Source organism: Scomber japonicus, chromosome 11, assembly GCF_027409825.1.
Source record: "Scomber japonicus isolate fScoJap1 chromosome 11, fScoJap1.pri, whole genome shotgun sequence".
NCBI lineage: Eukaryota > Metazoa > Chordata > Actinopteri > Scombriformes > Scombridae > Scomber > Scomber japonicus.
This window is the reverse complement of record NC_070588.1, coordinates 17,799,131-17,813,349: the sequence shown is the minus strand read 5'-3', so window position 1 is coordinate 17,813,349 and position 14,219 is coordinate 17,799,131. Positions and strand designations below refer to the sequence as shown.

The 14,219-nt window shown below is 40.3% G+C and overlaps 1 protein-coding gene across 2 annotated transcripts in view; it reads left to right on the top strand.

Moving 5' to 3' along the window:
* The window catches only part of fmnl2a (formin-like 2a), a 52,214-nt gene continuing 37,995 nt past the window's right edge, over positions 1 to 14,219 (top strand). Inside the window, exon 1 of one of the 2 annotated variants that reach the window (XM_053328744.1) lies at positions 1 to 607. In XM_053328744.1, coding sequence (XP_053184719.1) covers positions 494 to 607 — 114 coding nt within the window. In that variant the 5' untranslated portion in view covers positions 1 to 493. The remainder of the gene's footprint in view (positions 608 to 14,219) is intronic. The other variant, XM_053328743.1, reaches the window with a different exon arrangement.

The window sequence follows — 14,219 nt, the reverse complement described above, 5'->3', positions numbered from 1 at the left end:
GTATGTGAGAGGGAGAGAAACCCCCTCCTCTCCTCCTTAACTATCCGATCAGCAACGGAGGGATTAGTCAAGCCAGGTCCGATCACTCACTACTAACACACGGGGAGGGGGGGATTGTAAAGCGTGAATCATGCTCGTCGTCATTACTACCGACTGGGAGTGGAGCCGAAATTGTGCAAGATACGGATAACAGCGAAGGAAGGTCCGTGTGTGGATCGAGTCAAGTTTCCCAGGTCTCCTCATTCTACCGTGAAAATGCCTCACTGGGAGCTCTGCTGCCACCGCTGCTGCTCCGACCCTCACACGCACTTCATGCTGAAGAAGTGACCTGGAGAAACCTGCAAGGAGCAAAACACCAACAGCGTGCGGGATATTTGAGATTTTTCTTTTTTTCGCCGTGCGGAGATTTTGTGAAGTGGACGAGTCAGGAAAGGATCTGGAGGTGGAGGGGGGAGAGTTATACTTCTTGGTGTGAAAGCGCAGCGGAGGAAACATGGGGAACGCAGGGAGCATGGACCAGCACACTGATTTCAGAGGACATAACATGCCTCTAAAACTCCCCATGCCGGAGCCAGGTGAACTGGAGGAAAGATTTGCCATCGTGTTGGTAAGAAGTCACACAAAAAAGTCGTTTGCATCTGCTTGCTCTTTGTTCCCTCCATGCTTCAGGGTCCCGGGACGGGGACAGCTGTGTGTAGGTTGGACCCCCTGTTTGTCTAAAACGCCTGCTCCATTGTTGAGGGGGGAAAAAGGGACATTCCAACAAAAAAAAAGAGGCTTGTTTACTTGTGTCAGAGGTAGAGATCAGCATCTGTTGCTTTACACATTTCAGAGTTAGGAGACATTTTCCCAATCTTTAATCCTGATCAAAGTTAAGCTGTAGCAGGCATGGGAGCATATTGAACTCAACTCAAGTCAGTCTAGTTACAACTCAACAAGTTTGCCTTTTGAAGTATCTGAAAATATCAGCCAGCATTTGAACTTTTTTTTAATTTATTTTTGACTATCATGTTAAACCACATCAAACATCCCATTTTGGCTCCCCTGCTCTAAATTCAGGATACTGAATTTAGTTTGTAATGTAGTCTTTTGATTTAGCAACATCAATGCTTCTACGTTTCCAAATGTTATCACATGAGACACCTGCAATCATAACAGCAAATTATGGGTTTTATGGCTGTCCTTTTCGCCCCAGCTTTTATGAGTTCAGGCTCTCTAGCTTACTACTTGGAAGCTGTATAAATGCCCAGCATGCCAAATCCTTTTGAAACATCCGTCACATCATAAAGTGTCAAAGTGCAGCGTCTGTTGACAGTTATGCTACCTGTAAAATGAATACCAGACATGCCAGGTGTTTTACAGAGGTTCCTAAGAAATAGTGCAAAAAAAAACTTACATTCTTACTTTTATGAATGATAACAGACATAAAAAATGGCACAAAAAGATGCACAAGTAGTCTATAAATTATGAGTTAAGTGTTAAAACTGCCATCACCAGTATGTTGATTGGTTTACAGCCTTATTCACTATATTATCTTGTGCCATAAACATGACTTTGTAGACCATGATGGTAAAAAAGAATCACCCTTTGAGAGTTTCCATTTCTCCCCCAGTGAGCATAGAGGCCTAAATAGAAGAACAGTGAAGTTCGGCAGTTTAGGGTGAAATTTGAGAGCTTGAAAAATGTGGGTCAAACGTGATTGTCGCCTGGCTTGCTGCTCTCATAAACATTAGCTCCCCAGCAAAAGGAATGTGGTTTCAGCAAGCGGCTTCTTTATGATTGTAAACTTGGAGATGAGGACAGGTTGTTTTTCCCTGACGCACAGATCTATCCTTTTTTGTGTGTTTTCAGGTTAGCGGCACAGATATTTTAGCCTGTAAGCCCATTACAAAAAGCGGATCAAGTGTAGGTGGAAGTCAAATCACTGTGTGTCACGGTTGTGTCGGGGTGTGATAGCTGCTTGTCAGACACAGATGAATCCGATTCAGTGCTGGAGGCAGAAGAATTTGGGGTAGATGAAGTTTGACGTCACACTCGTTGAGGGATTTGGGTCTTCTTAATCATGCCTGATTTTAGTATTACCTATCACTGAGCATCAATGGGGTTTCATAAGCAGTGGTAAATGTCAAGGATCACAATGATGAGGGTTCAAAAGGTTTTTGGTTTACAGAACTTATTCTCATTATGTGTTCCAGAAATGAAATCTACCTGTTTCACTCGAGGAATAGGGGAGAATTTCGTGGGCTGGCTGTCAGAAAACCCTATTCACATAGCATGTTAGGAACTCCCCCACTCCCCTCCTTCCTCCTGCCTGCTGCCAGCATGATGCCTTAGTACTTGGATAGAAGCCCTCCAGCATTAGAAGAATTTAGTGCCATAATCACAGCATTTAGCGCTATTTACTGCCAGTTAAATCCTAACGTGCCTCAGCCATGCCTGGTGGCAGTTTATTCTATTGATTGGTTGAGTGAGTGGCACTGTTCACACCTGGTGTTAACATGCATCTCAGGTGATCCGATCACAAGTATGTCACTTCACACCTGGCATTAGAATGCGTCTTGTTTGACCACTTGTGATCGGATCTCACTTTGCTCAGCAGACACTCACTTACATCATTTCTCTTTGTGATGACCAAATGCGTTGTTCTTTTAACAGCTGCAGTGCACTTTTTGTGTTTAGTATGCTGGAAATTAAAGAACCAGTGTGTAAGATTTAGTGACATCTAGAGGTGAAGTTGTAGGTTGTCACCAAATGAATACTTCTTCCCCAGCCCTAGAACCTATGGTGGGGCGCAAAATCACAAAAAAAGTTGAAAAGCCCTCTCTGGAGCCAGTGTTAGGTTTGTCCATTGTGGGCTACTGTATAAACATGCCTTTACAACATGGAAGCCTCAGGGGAAGAGGAACCACTCTCAATGCAGATACAAAGGGCTCATACTAATGTAACAGAAATCCAACAACTCTCATTTTAATGGGATTACCCACAAATGAAGACATACAGTCGTGTCAGTTCTGCTCGATGTCACTAAACGTTACACACTACTACACCTTTTTAAAAGCAGCAGCAAAGGTTTGGAAAGACCTTGGTGTGCAGGCAAAATCAAAACTCTTCAGCTGAAATGGAAATCAGACAGCATGCTTCATATGTACGGCATCCACAAGAAACTATTTTGCCTGTTGTCAGGGCTTCTTCTTCTTGTTTTTCACTTTAATGTGACACCGTCAGCAAGCTAATGAGTATGTAATCCTGCTGCCCTTTAATGTGGCCCATACTATCTCTGAGTGTGATCTGAGCGATTGGATTTCAATGTGTCCTAAATGAGTCTTGGGTGTATTCACACTTGTACTTAAAGCTGTCCTCTTGTGATCACTTTTAATGCCAGCTGAGAACATGGCCTGTGGGACACTGATGATCTCACTTTAGTTTGAATAGCAGATGATTAGAACGATACCTCGCCATGCTTCTTAGCATCTTAACGTGATTATGATGAATCACAATCTAAGTGCACTTGGCTACTGATTAACTGTCCTTTCACCTACTCATTAATCATTTTTGATCACACATTAATAGTTGCAGGTGAAAAGCTTTACACCCACAATGCTTTGATTAATGTGTTTGGCTGGTGAATCATTAATGAAAAATACAACCGACTTTAATTTCACAATTCCTCATGTTCTAGTTTTGATGCACCACTGTCATCTTTCCTTAACATTTTTGGTAAAAGAGTAGCAGCATGACTGTTGCCTGCCACTCCTAATAGGTTTGATCTACAGACAAGCCCTGGATCACATTAGGGAACCGTTACTGGATTAAAGGCTTGTGCTGTGTGGGGCCACATTCAAGCACTCGCCTTGGAACCTCTTCCAGTTTGAATTTGGGTCCATGCTGTGTGCTGTGAAAGAAGACCATGTGTATGTAACTGCATATATAAAATTAAGCTAATTCCTACAGTAAGAACTTTAGTTACAAATAAGCTATAAAGCTACAAATAATATTTGCTTGTGTTGTTTTACTTCGAATTCTCCAAAGTTTGATGGACTGATTCTCTCACTTTAACCAGTAGCAGAAATATATGATTGATATATAAATAAACAAGAAGAGTGAGAACCTGAACAACCATTTCATCCCATCTCTAGATACTTTACAGTTTGCTAATTGGTAGATTCTGGTCCACACTTTAAAGTATTGATGGTGGATATCAATACTTAAAGGTGACATCTTCAAATATCTTGTTTTGTCTCCATAGTCCAAAAACCAAAGATATTCAGGTTAGTATCATTTATGATAAAGAAAAGCATCAGATCATCAGATTTTTGGAGCTGGAACCAGCAAATTGAATAATAATAATAATTGAATCACTTTGACATTTTTATTGTTTTTTTGGTTGTCTTTAAGTGGGGAGATTATTTCATGTCAAGTTATGTTTAATTGTCTAAAGTTAGTACTTGAAATACAAAAAACAATAATTAGTTGATATGTGTTTTGAAATAAGTCAGATTTTTAAGTTCAGTTTCAGTTTTTACTGATCACATATGTTGATCTGTGCTGTGTAGGATCCCATGAAAAAATCAGTGTTTGCTGCTGTCTGACTCGGCAGTTTCTTCTAAATGAAAACCTCCCATTGAAGTCTCTGTCTCATGAATCCCCGGAGCCACAGGCTGATCTTGGAAATAGGCTAATTGTAATGCAAGGCCTCTGCCATGATAAGAGAGGCTTATTCACATGTGACCTTGGCCGTGAAGTGGGGTGTAATTTAAACCCAAATATCTGTTGTTTAAAGTACTGAAGGAAGACTGAAGGGTCTGCTCTTTACTTTGTATGTCTTGTGAATGTTAGGATTAGGTTTCCCACACTGCATCAAGGGTAAAATGTCTCTATAGTTACTCCTGGAAACATGTTACAAGCCTTGCATATCTCTTGTGGTTGCCATAGTATCTGTGACATAAGTCCTCAAGAAGAAGAAGATGGTTGGCACATGATAATAAGCCAGCATTAGGACAGCTCTCTTGATGTTTACTCTGCACAGCACAACACAGTGAGGATACTTTACGGCTCATCATATCAACATCCTGGTAGATCAATTTACCCCGCAGTAATTGTCCAATCAATCCAAGATTGTCATTTAGCCAACCATTAGAGAGTATGAGCAAAGCTTCACAGTGGCATTTTGGTCTCTTGGTTTATAAGTGCATACTGGCTGAAAGCATGTGAAATGACTGCAATCAATCTTTGTGAGTCACATGTGCAGTATGAGCCGGTCTATATGCTTCATGCTGAACCACAGGAAAATGACTCTGTGTAACAGGAATGTAGTTCAGGACTCATGTCTGCTCCTCTGCCTCAACTAACCACAGAGTTGACATCAAATTATATCGCACCCACATCCAGTTTACTGTACACTTGGCTCTCAGGGCCGCGGTGCCGGCTAGATATACAGCCATTATTTGTTTAAATGCCATATGGGGACTTAGCTGTTGTTGTAGCTGCACTTCACAGTAGTCTGCCCAGATTACATGTAAGCTGCTTTGTTTAAAGGCTGCTGAAGCGCCATGAACTGCTGTTATTTGTGCTGTGAGGCGCTGCATCTGAAATCTACTCCCCAGATTAATCATTTGAGTAGCCTTCATGTTCAGCCGAAATCTAATTTTTCACACTGACGGGTCCGAGCCGGCCATGCTTTCCTACAATCTGAATTATGTCCCAGAAGTTTTCAACTCTATTGAAGTGAACAGAATTTTAAAATAATGCTGAAAGTGTATTTAAAGCCACACTAATCAATATCATGATCTGAGCAATGGGTCAAATTGGCTCAGCTTGATGATGGAGCTTTACAGTTCATTGTTTTGGTTTTACTGATGACAATTTTCAGTTTTTGTACAGAAGGCAGCTTTTCGCATCAATGACTCTCTTAGAAATCCACTATACATCAGTTTAGCACCAAACAGCAGACAAACCAAGTTGAAAAGTGTACATATGGTGAAGCATTTTTGTCAGGAGACCAAAACAGAGCTAAAATGACAGTAAATATTGAAAATACATTCACCAGGTAGACAGAAACACAACTCTAAATGGTTGCTAATGTTGCTCTGTGTCTGCTGGGTGTGTAAAGAGAAATGAGCGATACTTTGCTAACATGTTATCAACTTTATATGTTGATAAAAAGCCAAAACAGCTCTGAAAAAAGCTTGAATCAATTGCTTTGTCATTGTTTGAAACATGGTGTTGTTGTAGAAAAGATGTACCTTTTTAAAAAGTGATTACATTGTAATTCAGTATCTGTATCTGTACAATAGTAGATTTATGAGTCAGTTTGTTGTCATTTGTTTCTCTGTGTTAGCTACTTTTTAACCCATGTGCGATGACAACGGCCCATCCATCTCTTGCACAAGGCACCTAGGAAATGACTAAGCTAGCCCTCCTAGCCTTTCCATGTCGACTCTTCTTCATTAAAGAGCAGAACAATGGGTATTGTCTGAAGAGCAGAGGGTGACCAGTGGCTGAATCCCGTGCAGCAGGACAGGCGAACAGAGCTGCTCTTTATTCTGTGGAGAGTCCAAGACTGAGCCTGGCATTAGACCCAGACCCAGCAGGCTGCGAGAGGCCACCCCACATACCCATGTGTGTGCGTACATGCTTGTATGTGGGCATGTGTGTTTGAGCCCTGGGATGCTCATCCACCAATTAGCAGTAACAGAGCTGAGCATGAATTGCTTTGGGGAGCCATGAGATCCAGCAGCAAGTGCGCTGGCCTATGCAGCCTCTTGGAGGGGATGTGAGGTGCTGCTGCGTTAAGCGATAAATGTGCTGCTCAAAACCCTGAAGCAGAGCCTGGAGGCATCTTGCCTGACTGGCAGCGGGTCAGCTGATTATGTGGGAACAAGCATTGTGGAGTTGAAACCACCGGGCCCACTTTCAGTATTGTTGTTCTCAGTGCAGTTTTGACATCGGCACATTTGGGGGTGGTTTGTTTTCTGCTCTGCTGTGTGGGCAGCAGGCACTGCTTATGGTACTGGCCAAGCAAAACAACATTACACAATGTAAACTTAACATTTCAGTGGGTGTTTTAGAGCATGAGCATGTTTAATCATACCTAGTCTTTGGAGTTGCACCGCTTCTCTTTCTTAGCAAGATCAGTGTAGATTTTTTCTTCTGAATGCAAGCTATAAGGAAGAAATAAAATGTTTTGAAAGAAAGCGAAATGTTATAAATGTGATGTTAGTCAGAGGAGTCAGCCTTTAGTTTTTGATGCAGCCCTGTATTTGGCCACACATGTATCTGCTGTAGGTCTTCCGGCATAAGGAGCAGGTGTAAGATGACGTTGCTTGGAAAAAGCCTGGTCTGGTTCTTTTATGTTGGTCACAGCTAGTTGCCAGACTTGTCCAGCAGGACTGACCCGGTTCACACAAGAGAAAAGGAGAGTCACAGCTCTGTGGTGAAGTGCACTATGGTCAGGATCTGTCCAGGCTCCAAGGCGGCAGCTGCATTATAAAGCGAAACAATTTGGCCACAGTACTGTGCAAGAGTGGGTGGGTGTTTTTGTTTTGAACTGTTTATGCTCGTGGTATTGAACCTGATCAGATACAAAATCTGGAAAAGCCTTCACATGTCGGTGCCATTCTGATAAATGGGTGTGTTGTTGTGGCTTCAGGGTCAGCTTTATCATTTGACATTGATGTTGTTGTCATTCTCTTTTTGGAGCCTTGAGTTGTTTGGGGTACGTGTACAGTTTGATGTCAGGCTCGGTTTCATCTGTTACTTTAGCCTTTTGGAACTGAATAATGTGGATTTGTGAAGCCTGTGTTAGGGTGCTCGTGGTCTATCGGCTGACATTTTGAAGTTCTTAGTACATGTTGTCCATATTTGGCCTGTTTGCAGCCTTGTACAATATCAAGATTATGTTTTTTCCCTCCAAATGAAGATAATGTGCAGACAGAACATGTCTAATATTTTGATTGTTGAAACAGCTCAGCAGTTTATTTTAAGATAGCATCACTTCTTTGAAAGCTTCTCTTCCTGAATATTTTTTTTCTTGTGACATATGCTAGCTTTTGTAGCTGACTGAGTCAGAAAGGCAGGTTTTGTCGGGCAACAACTTGCCAGAATTAACATCTGCAGAGCAGAATGGGAGGTCCTGTTGCATTTGAATGTAGTTTAGTGCTTTTTGCCAGGGTTTGATATAGGCCCCATCACAGCTTCAGACAATACAGCAGTCTGTTGTTTCAGGCTTTACTGAACAGAAGAGATGTCTCTCACCCCAGACCCCCCACATGTAATCAGTCAGACCCATGGAAAACTGCAACTAATACTTGTTTTCATTATTGGGTTAGGGTTAGGTTATTGATTGTTTTCCTATGATCTTTTTTCTGTTAAATGGAGTAAATGCCAGTTATAATTTCCCAGGATTAAAGGTTACATCTTTTAATGTCTTGTTTTGTCCGTCAAGCAGCCCAAAACTCATAGATTATTATGTTTATCAAAAAAGTCAATTTTCTGCCAATTGATGAATCGATTCATCAACAAAGAGTGTCTATCTATTGAACTGCAATTACAAGTTTGATAAAAAACCCATTCTATTGTTTACCTACAAAATGTATCCAAAAACAGGATTTATTATCATAGGAGCACACATTCAAAGCTATAGGTGAGCAGATTATTTTCCATCAAAATCCCAGAGTAGACTGGCTCATCACTCACAATACAGGAAGTTAGGATAATCTTATAAAAGGATAAGGAAGAGAATAACCTCAGTCAGTACAACCCTTCAGCTTTAAGTGTAAACATGTTTAATATCATGATAAAACATGCTCAGTGGGTACACGTTGTACCCAGAAGCCATTTGCAGTTTTTGTGTTTGTTGATTGAGAATTTTACCAGCTTGTCTTTAAAATCCGGAGTGTGATATTGTTTTCAAAGTTAGCAGACCAAATTCATGTTGATAGGTGTTTGCAGATGATTAAACTACCATGCATGCATTAGAGGCGACTGACTTTACTGATATATTATAACAACAATATATAATTGTTGGAAGTTGGAATATTTGGTGTTAAAGGTTCGGTCTGCTTAACGTGGTGTTAAAGCTGATACTATTACTACAGGAAATGCTGGAGTGTAATAATTTGATATCTAGAAACACCAGCAGGGGATTGCTGGATCATTTTCCATATCAACGAAACCAAACAGAAAGCACAAAGCTTTCAGTTTGTGTGCTGACATTTATGTGTGACAAGAAGCCAGACCACATTAAAGAAAAATATTTTCCTCTAAAATCGTTCCGAATCTGTAATTATCTCATGTTGCCACAGATAATATTTCTTTTATTGTGATGCCTGTTATGTGAGGTTAGGAAATAACCAGAAAATTCTTTAAAAGCAGACTTTAAACAATCTTTTAAAGTTTTATTTTGCACTGTTGTGCTGATTCTTTTGTATTTTCCGTATTTTTCTCTACACTTATTCTACTGTTGTATTGTTCTAAGACAAAAACTTGTCTTGTTTTATTCTGTTTTAATGGGACATTAGTTTAATTATGGCTTATACGCAGGCAGAGGAGGAGGAGGAGACGTATTGCTCCACAGACAATTCCAATGTGACAAAGCTGATGAAATAATGTGCCACATGAAAACTTTCCCATAACAAAAAAAATGTCACAACAACGTAAAACTTGATGAGATTCCTCCGATGCAAACAAGGATCAATATTGTAAATATCTGAAATGAATGAATGTTTTGGTCATAGAACCATTGTCACAACTTAGAAATATAAGTAGGTACTTTACATACAAACTTTGCCTGTAAGTGTGTGGTTGTGAGTGTGTGGTTGCATATGTTGGGAAGTTAATAGAAGACGAGGATTAAAAGCTCTGAAGGATTATACTTAACAGCAGCATTAAATTAGTCAGCCTCCTTTTTGGTGAGCTCAAAGATCCAAGCTTCCAGTTTGTGACTGGGTTCATCCCACTGCCACATGCTAAAGCAATGAAACTTTTTTTCTGTAGGTGTTTTCTTCAAACATTATATAACACATTTCAAGTAAAGTGATGATTTAATTCTATAACCCGTTGCACTTAGACTCCATCGAGCAATTGTTTATGTTTAAGACAAACAGCTTTTCTGATTCATGTTATTTGTATGCTGGAACAAGAACATGGACTCCACCTCAGTCCCCACACTTTCGCAACCCAACATCTGGCCTGGCCAGAGCTCCTCTGTGTTCATGTATCACTTGTTTTATTTGGACAACTTCCTGCTGCTCCAGACCGTCTCCATAATGTTTCCGGCATTTGGATAACGTCCAGCTTGAAAGCCTTTCTGCATCCAGCCAAAGTGATTCTAGCCACAATGTAAACACTGCACTGGCCTTTTTTGCAGCATATTTATGTATATATATCTATATGTATGTCCACAACACTTCCAAATAAGTGTTACAAACTTTTTATTGTTTTCCTGACACCTTGGCTTTAACCTTTTAATATTTTGCCCAGAGGATTGGATTCCTCCCACTTTCAGCTGCTGTACTACAATAGTGGATTTCATATTGCACTCACTGTTTCAGAAAGTAGTTTGATGACAGATTTGGGACAGTGAGGACAAATTTACACCAATGAGGTGAGATCTCACCCTGAATAGCTGGTAGTCTATACACTCCAGAGCTTGCCTTGGTAGATGTTAAGTTTTGATAACGCTTTCTTTTACAGTTCTCTTAATTTCACACTAATTTCTTATTGAGTCATTTGCAAGCAGATGATTTTTAGGACATTTTACAGAAAAGGTGGTGCAGTTTGGTACAAATTATGAGATTTGTCAGAAAAAAGTGTTAGTTGGTTTAGTTGGAAAGTGCCCACTCATTATATTTGTAAAATATAAAATGAACCCATAAGTAGCTGCTGTTAACTGCTACTTCTAGGACATTTCTTTGACAGGGTCATCTAGTTCGATAGTTTTAAGGAAACATGCTCGTTATAGTTTTTAAGAAACAATGTAATTTTTATTTTGACACACACTGAAAAGTATTTCACGTCAGTTAAAGAATTGTTAATTTGCTAATTAACAAGTGTAAATATAATGAATTGGCACATACCAAGTAAACTTTTTTTTCTTCAGTTTTTTCTCATAATGTTTACCATTTGCACCAACCCACTGAAGATGTGTAAAATAAAGTGTTACCAGTGTTTCACACAGTAGCAGACTACTAGGTACGGTATGTAACATCATACATTACTGGAGTAAATGAAAGGAATTTCATTGGAATGTGCTTTTATTTGGGTGGAAAAATGAGAAGCCATGCTCTAAAGTTTGAACTCCCCATTTGGTCAACTGGCATTCCAGCAAACAGCTTTAAAAATATAAACACTACTGTCCTGATGAAGGAGGCTGCTGAGCCATGGCAGGGGGTCCCGGGGATTACAAAGCTAATCTGAGGACAGACAGGGGACACCTGTGCCCCCACAGAACACTGAGGATTACAGTTGCACGCTGTGCTAATGAGAGGAGGACAGCTCAGTTTGGATAGCACATGCCTCAGGGCTCTCCTGCTCCTTTCACCCTGATGCTGTTCCTCACAGCCTCCATGTTTATGACAGATTTGATCCATATAGTTTGGAGCTGAAGGGCTCCTCTGCTTCCATTTACCTGCAGTGCATCACATACTGTTGTGACACACCTCTGAGACTACCCTGCAGCGCTAACCTCATTACAACTGTGTGAATGCTTTAAAAAGACACCTCTGTGACTGATAAAGCAAGAATTGCAAGGGAACAACCGCAACACAGCATCCGCTCACTTTCATAGTATTGAGCAATTTTCAAATATCTGCTATGACTAGTCGTCAATACTTGATGGAGTCAGAGGTTTTCTTGTTGTGGCATGCAGCATGAATTAGAGGTTGGAACATTGCTTTGAATGATGCAAACTGGGTATTCACAACAGCAAGTGATGTGATCTGTTAAGGTCGTTAGTTTGATTTAATGGTATGATATAACAGTCCTGGTGATTTGGATCACGTAATGTCCGATCCGTTGGCTCAGTCAGACGGATTGGACTTGTTTGGGGTCGTGGTGCATTAGCAGGGAACAAGGTAGAGAGGAGAGCGTGGGCATGTCTCAAACTAATTTCAGCTCAAGTCTCTGAGGACAAATCAATCCCTGCTCTGAAACATATCTGAGAAGAGGCAGTTTCTGTATTTTATGTATAATGAGCACATCAGTTCATTTCAACACAGTTAGGCAATAACACTGAGGTTTTAAATCACTAAACTGCAATTGAGAAAGTTTGGTTTTCTTAGCATGGTAACATAGTTTTAAGTGGGCTGTAACGGTGAACAAATTGATTTAAAAAAAAAAAAAACCTCATCACTTTCATCAATCAAGTTTTGACTTTGATTCATATGATTTTGTCCATAAATCATATCTTCAACTTTATTCCCAAATAGAAACAGCTGTGTTTCTATTAACCCCTTTGTTGAGTGCAGTCAAGTCGAAATTGCGAAAGCACACACTGTAAACACGACTTCCCCATCACTTCACTCTTTTGGAACGCTAAGTGATGGTTTGTAATACTGTATACTGAGCATGTGTAGTAGGGTGTTTTGATCATGTATAAGAGCGGAAACAACAATGCACAAAGGCAATAACGTAATGAACACATTAGTTGTAATTGTGTATCAATCACAGTGACCTCCAGAGACAGCTGATGTTATTAAGAAATGTTCAAAATCTTTCACAACACTTAGCATGCGCAGACTTCCTGCAAGAAGATGAGAGAAATAATTGTCTGATCATCCAAAAAAGTAAAGATGGGACAGGATGGAAAGCAGAAGTATTTCTTTCAAATTTAATTTCAAGTTTTTTTGTGAACTGGTTTGAGGTCTTTATATGTTTTGATTTAGAGGTGACACAGACTGCATGTATGTTATAATGTAGAATCCATTTTATTTTGTCAACATCTTTTCACAGCAATACCAAAGTAAAGCAGGCCTGTCATGTGGGCTGTGTTTACTTTTCTAGCCAGCTGTGCTGTGAGGGCTGTGCCTCCGCAGACCTCCTGGAAGGTAGCGGGTGGTTGGTGGGCTTTGAGCCAGCTGTCTATTTTTACTCCTTTTTCATGACTCAAGCTACTTAATGAAAGGCTACATGGTCATTAGTTCTGTCCATATTTGTGAGCCTTGAGTCCCGATGTGAGGTAAACATTAACATAAAGTGATATTGTTACATAACAGTACATAAAACCCTTTTACACTGGCCTGGTACTTTAGCCGAGGTCACAGGCGTTATAACTGCTATGATCTGCTTAACCCTCTACCCAGCTGTGTCATTTAAAAAAAACACTTTCCTTAACATCAGGGGTAATGATACCCTGCTCTGATGGACAGCAGGAGTCGGCGATCGAACCACCAACCCAGCGATTAGGGAACAATCCTGAGCAACAGCTGCCCCACATTTTTTTTTTTTTAGCATTTTTGGGCTGAATACTGCTTTTAAATATTGCAAGAACAGAGACCCCAAAGTAGAAGTAGCAGCTGTAAACAGAAGAGATGAAGACATGCAAGAGACAGGTATTCACTGCAAACGCCTTTCAATTAGCTTTCCTGTCATCAAAACCCATTTGCACGCATTTGTGTGTATATCGGTGGCTGTGATTATGGGTACTCACGGCATTGCTGGCCATTGAAATCCCACCTGTATAGAAAAATGTCATACAGTTTGCATAGAAGTGTTTTTTGGGATTCTGTGTTGTATTAGTATGTCAGCCTGCTCACTTATACCCGGTCTCTGAACATGAAATAAGTCTCAACAATTATCTTGTGTCAGTAATATCCAGTTGATTGTTCAGAGTGAAGACAATGTATCACTGGGCTGAGTGGCAGTTTATGTTTAAACATTTACTTCTTAAACATTTAAGATATAAGCTTGACCGCCCTTGAGTGCTCTGTAACCTACTATACAAATATTTTATGTCGCCCAGGAGTGGTGCTTTTTGTCTGACTTTACAACACACCAGTTGTAGCATAGTTCATGAAATGCTGAGTAATAGTTTTTTATTTATTTAGCAAGTGCAGCTTTTTGAAATGTGCAGCAATAACTAATCTGGTTTTTAATCCAAAAAGCTTTAGGTTTATTGTCCATGCATACAGCTAGGTCTTTGATCTTTACTCTAACCTGGTCCTCCAGGTGGTTTGTTTCACAGAACCATCTGAGAAGTCTGCCTTGGAACTGTTTGGAACTGT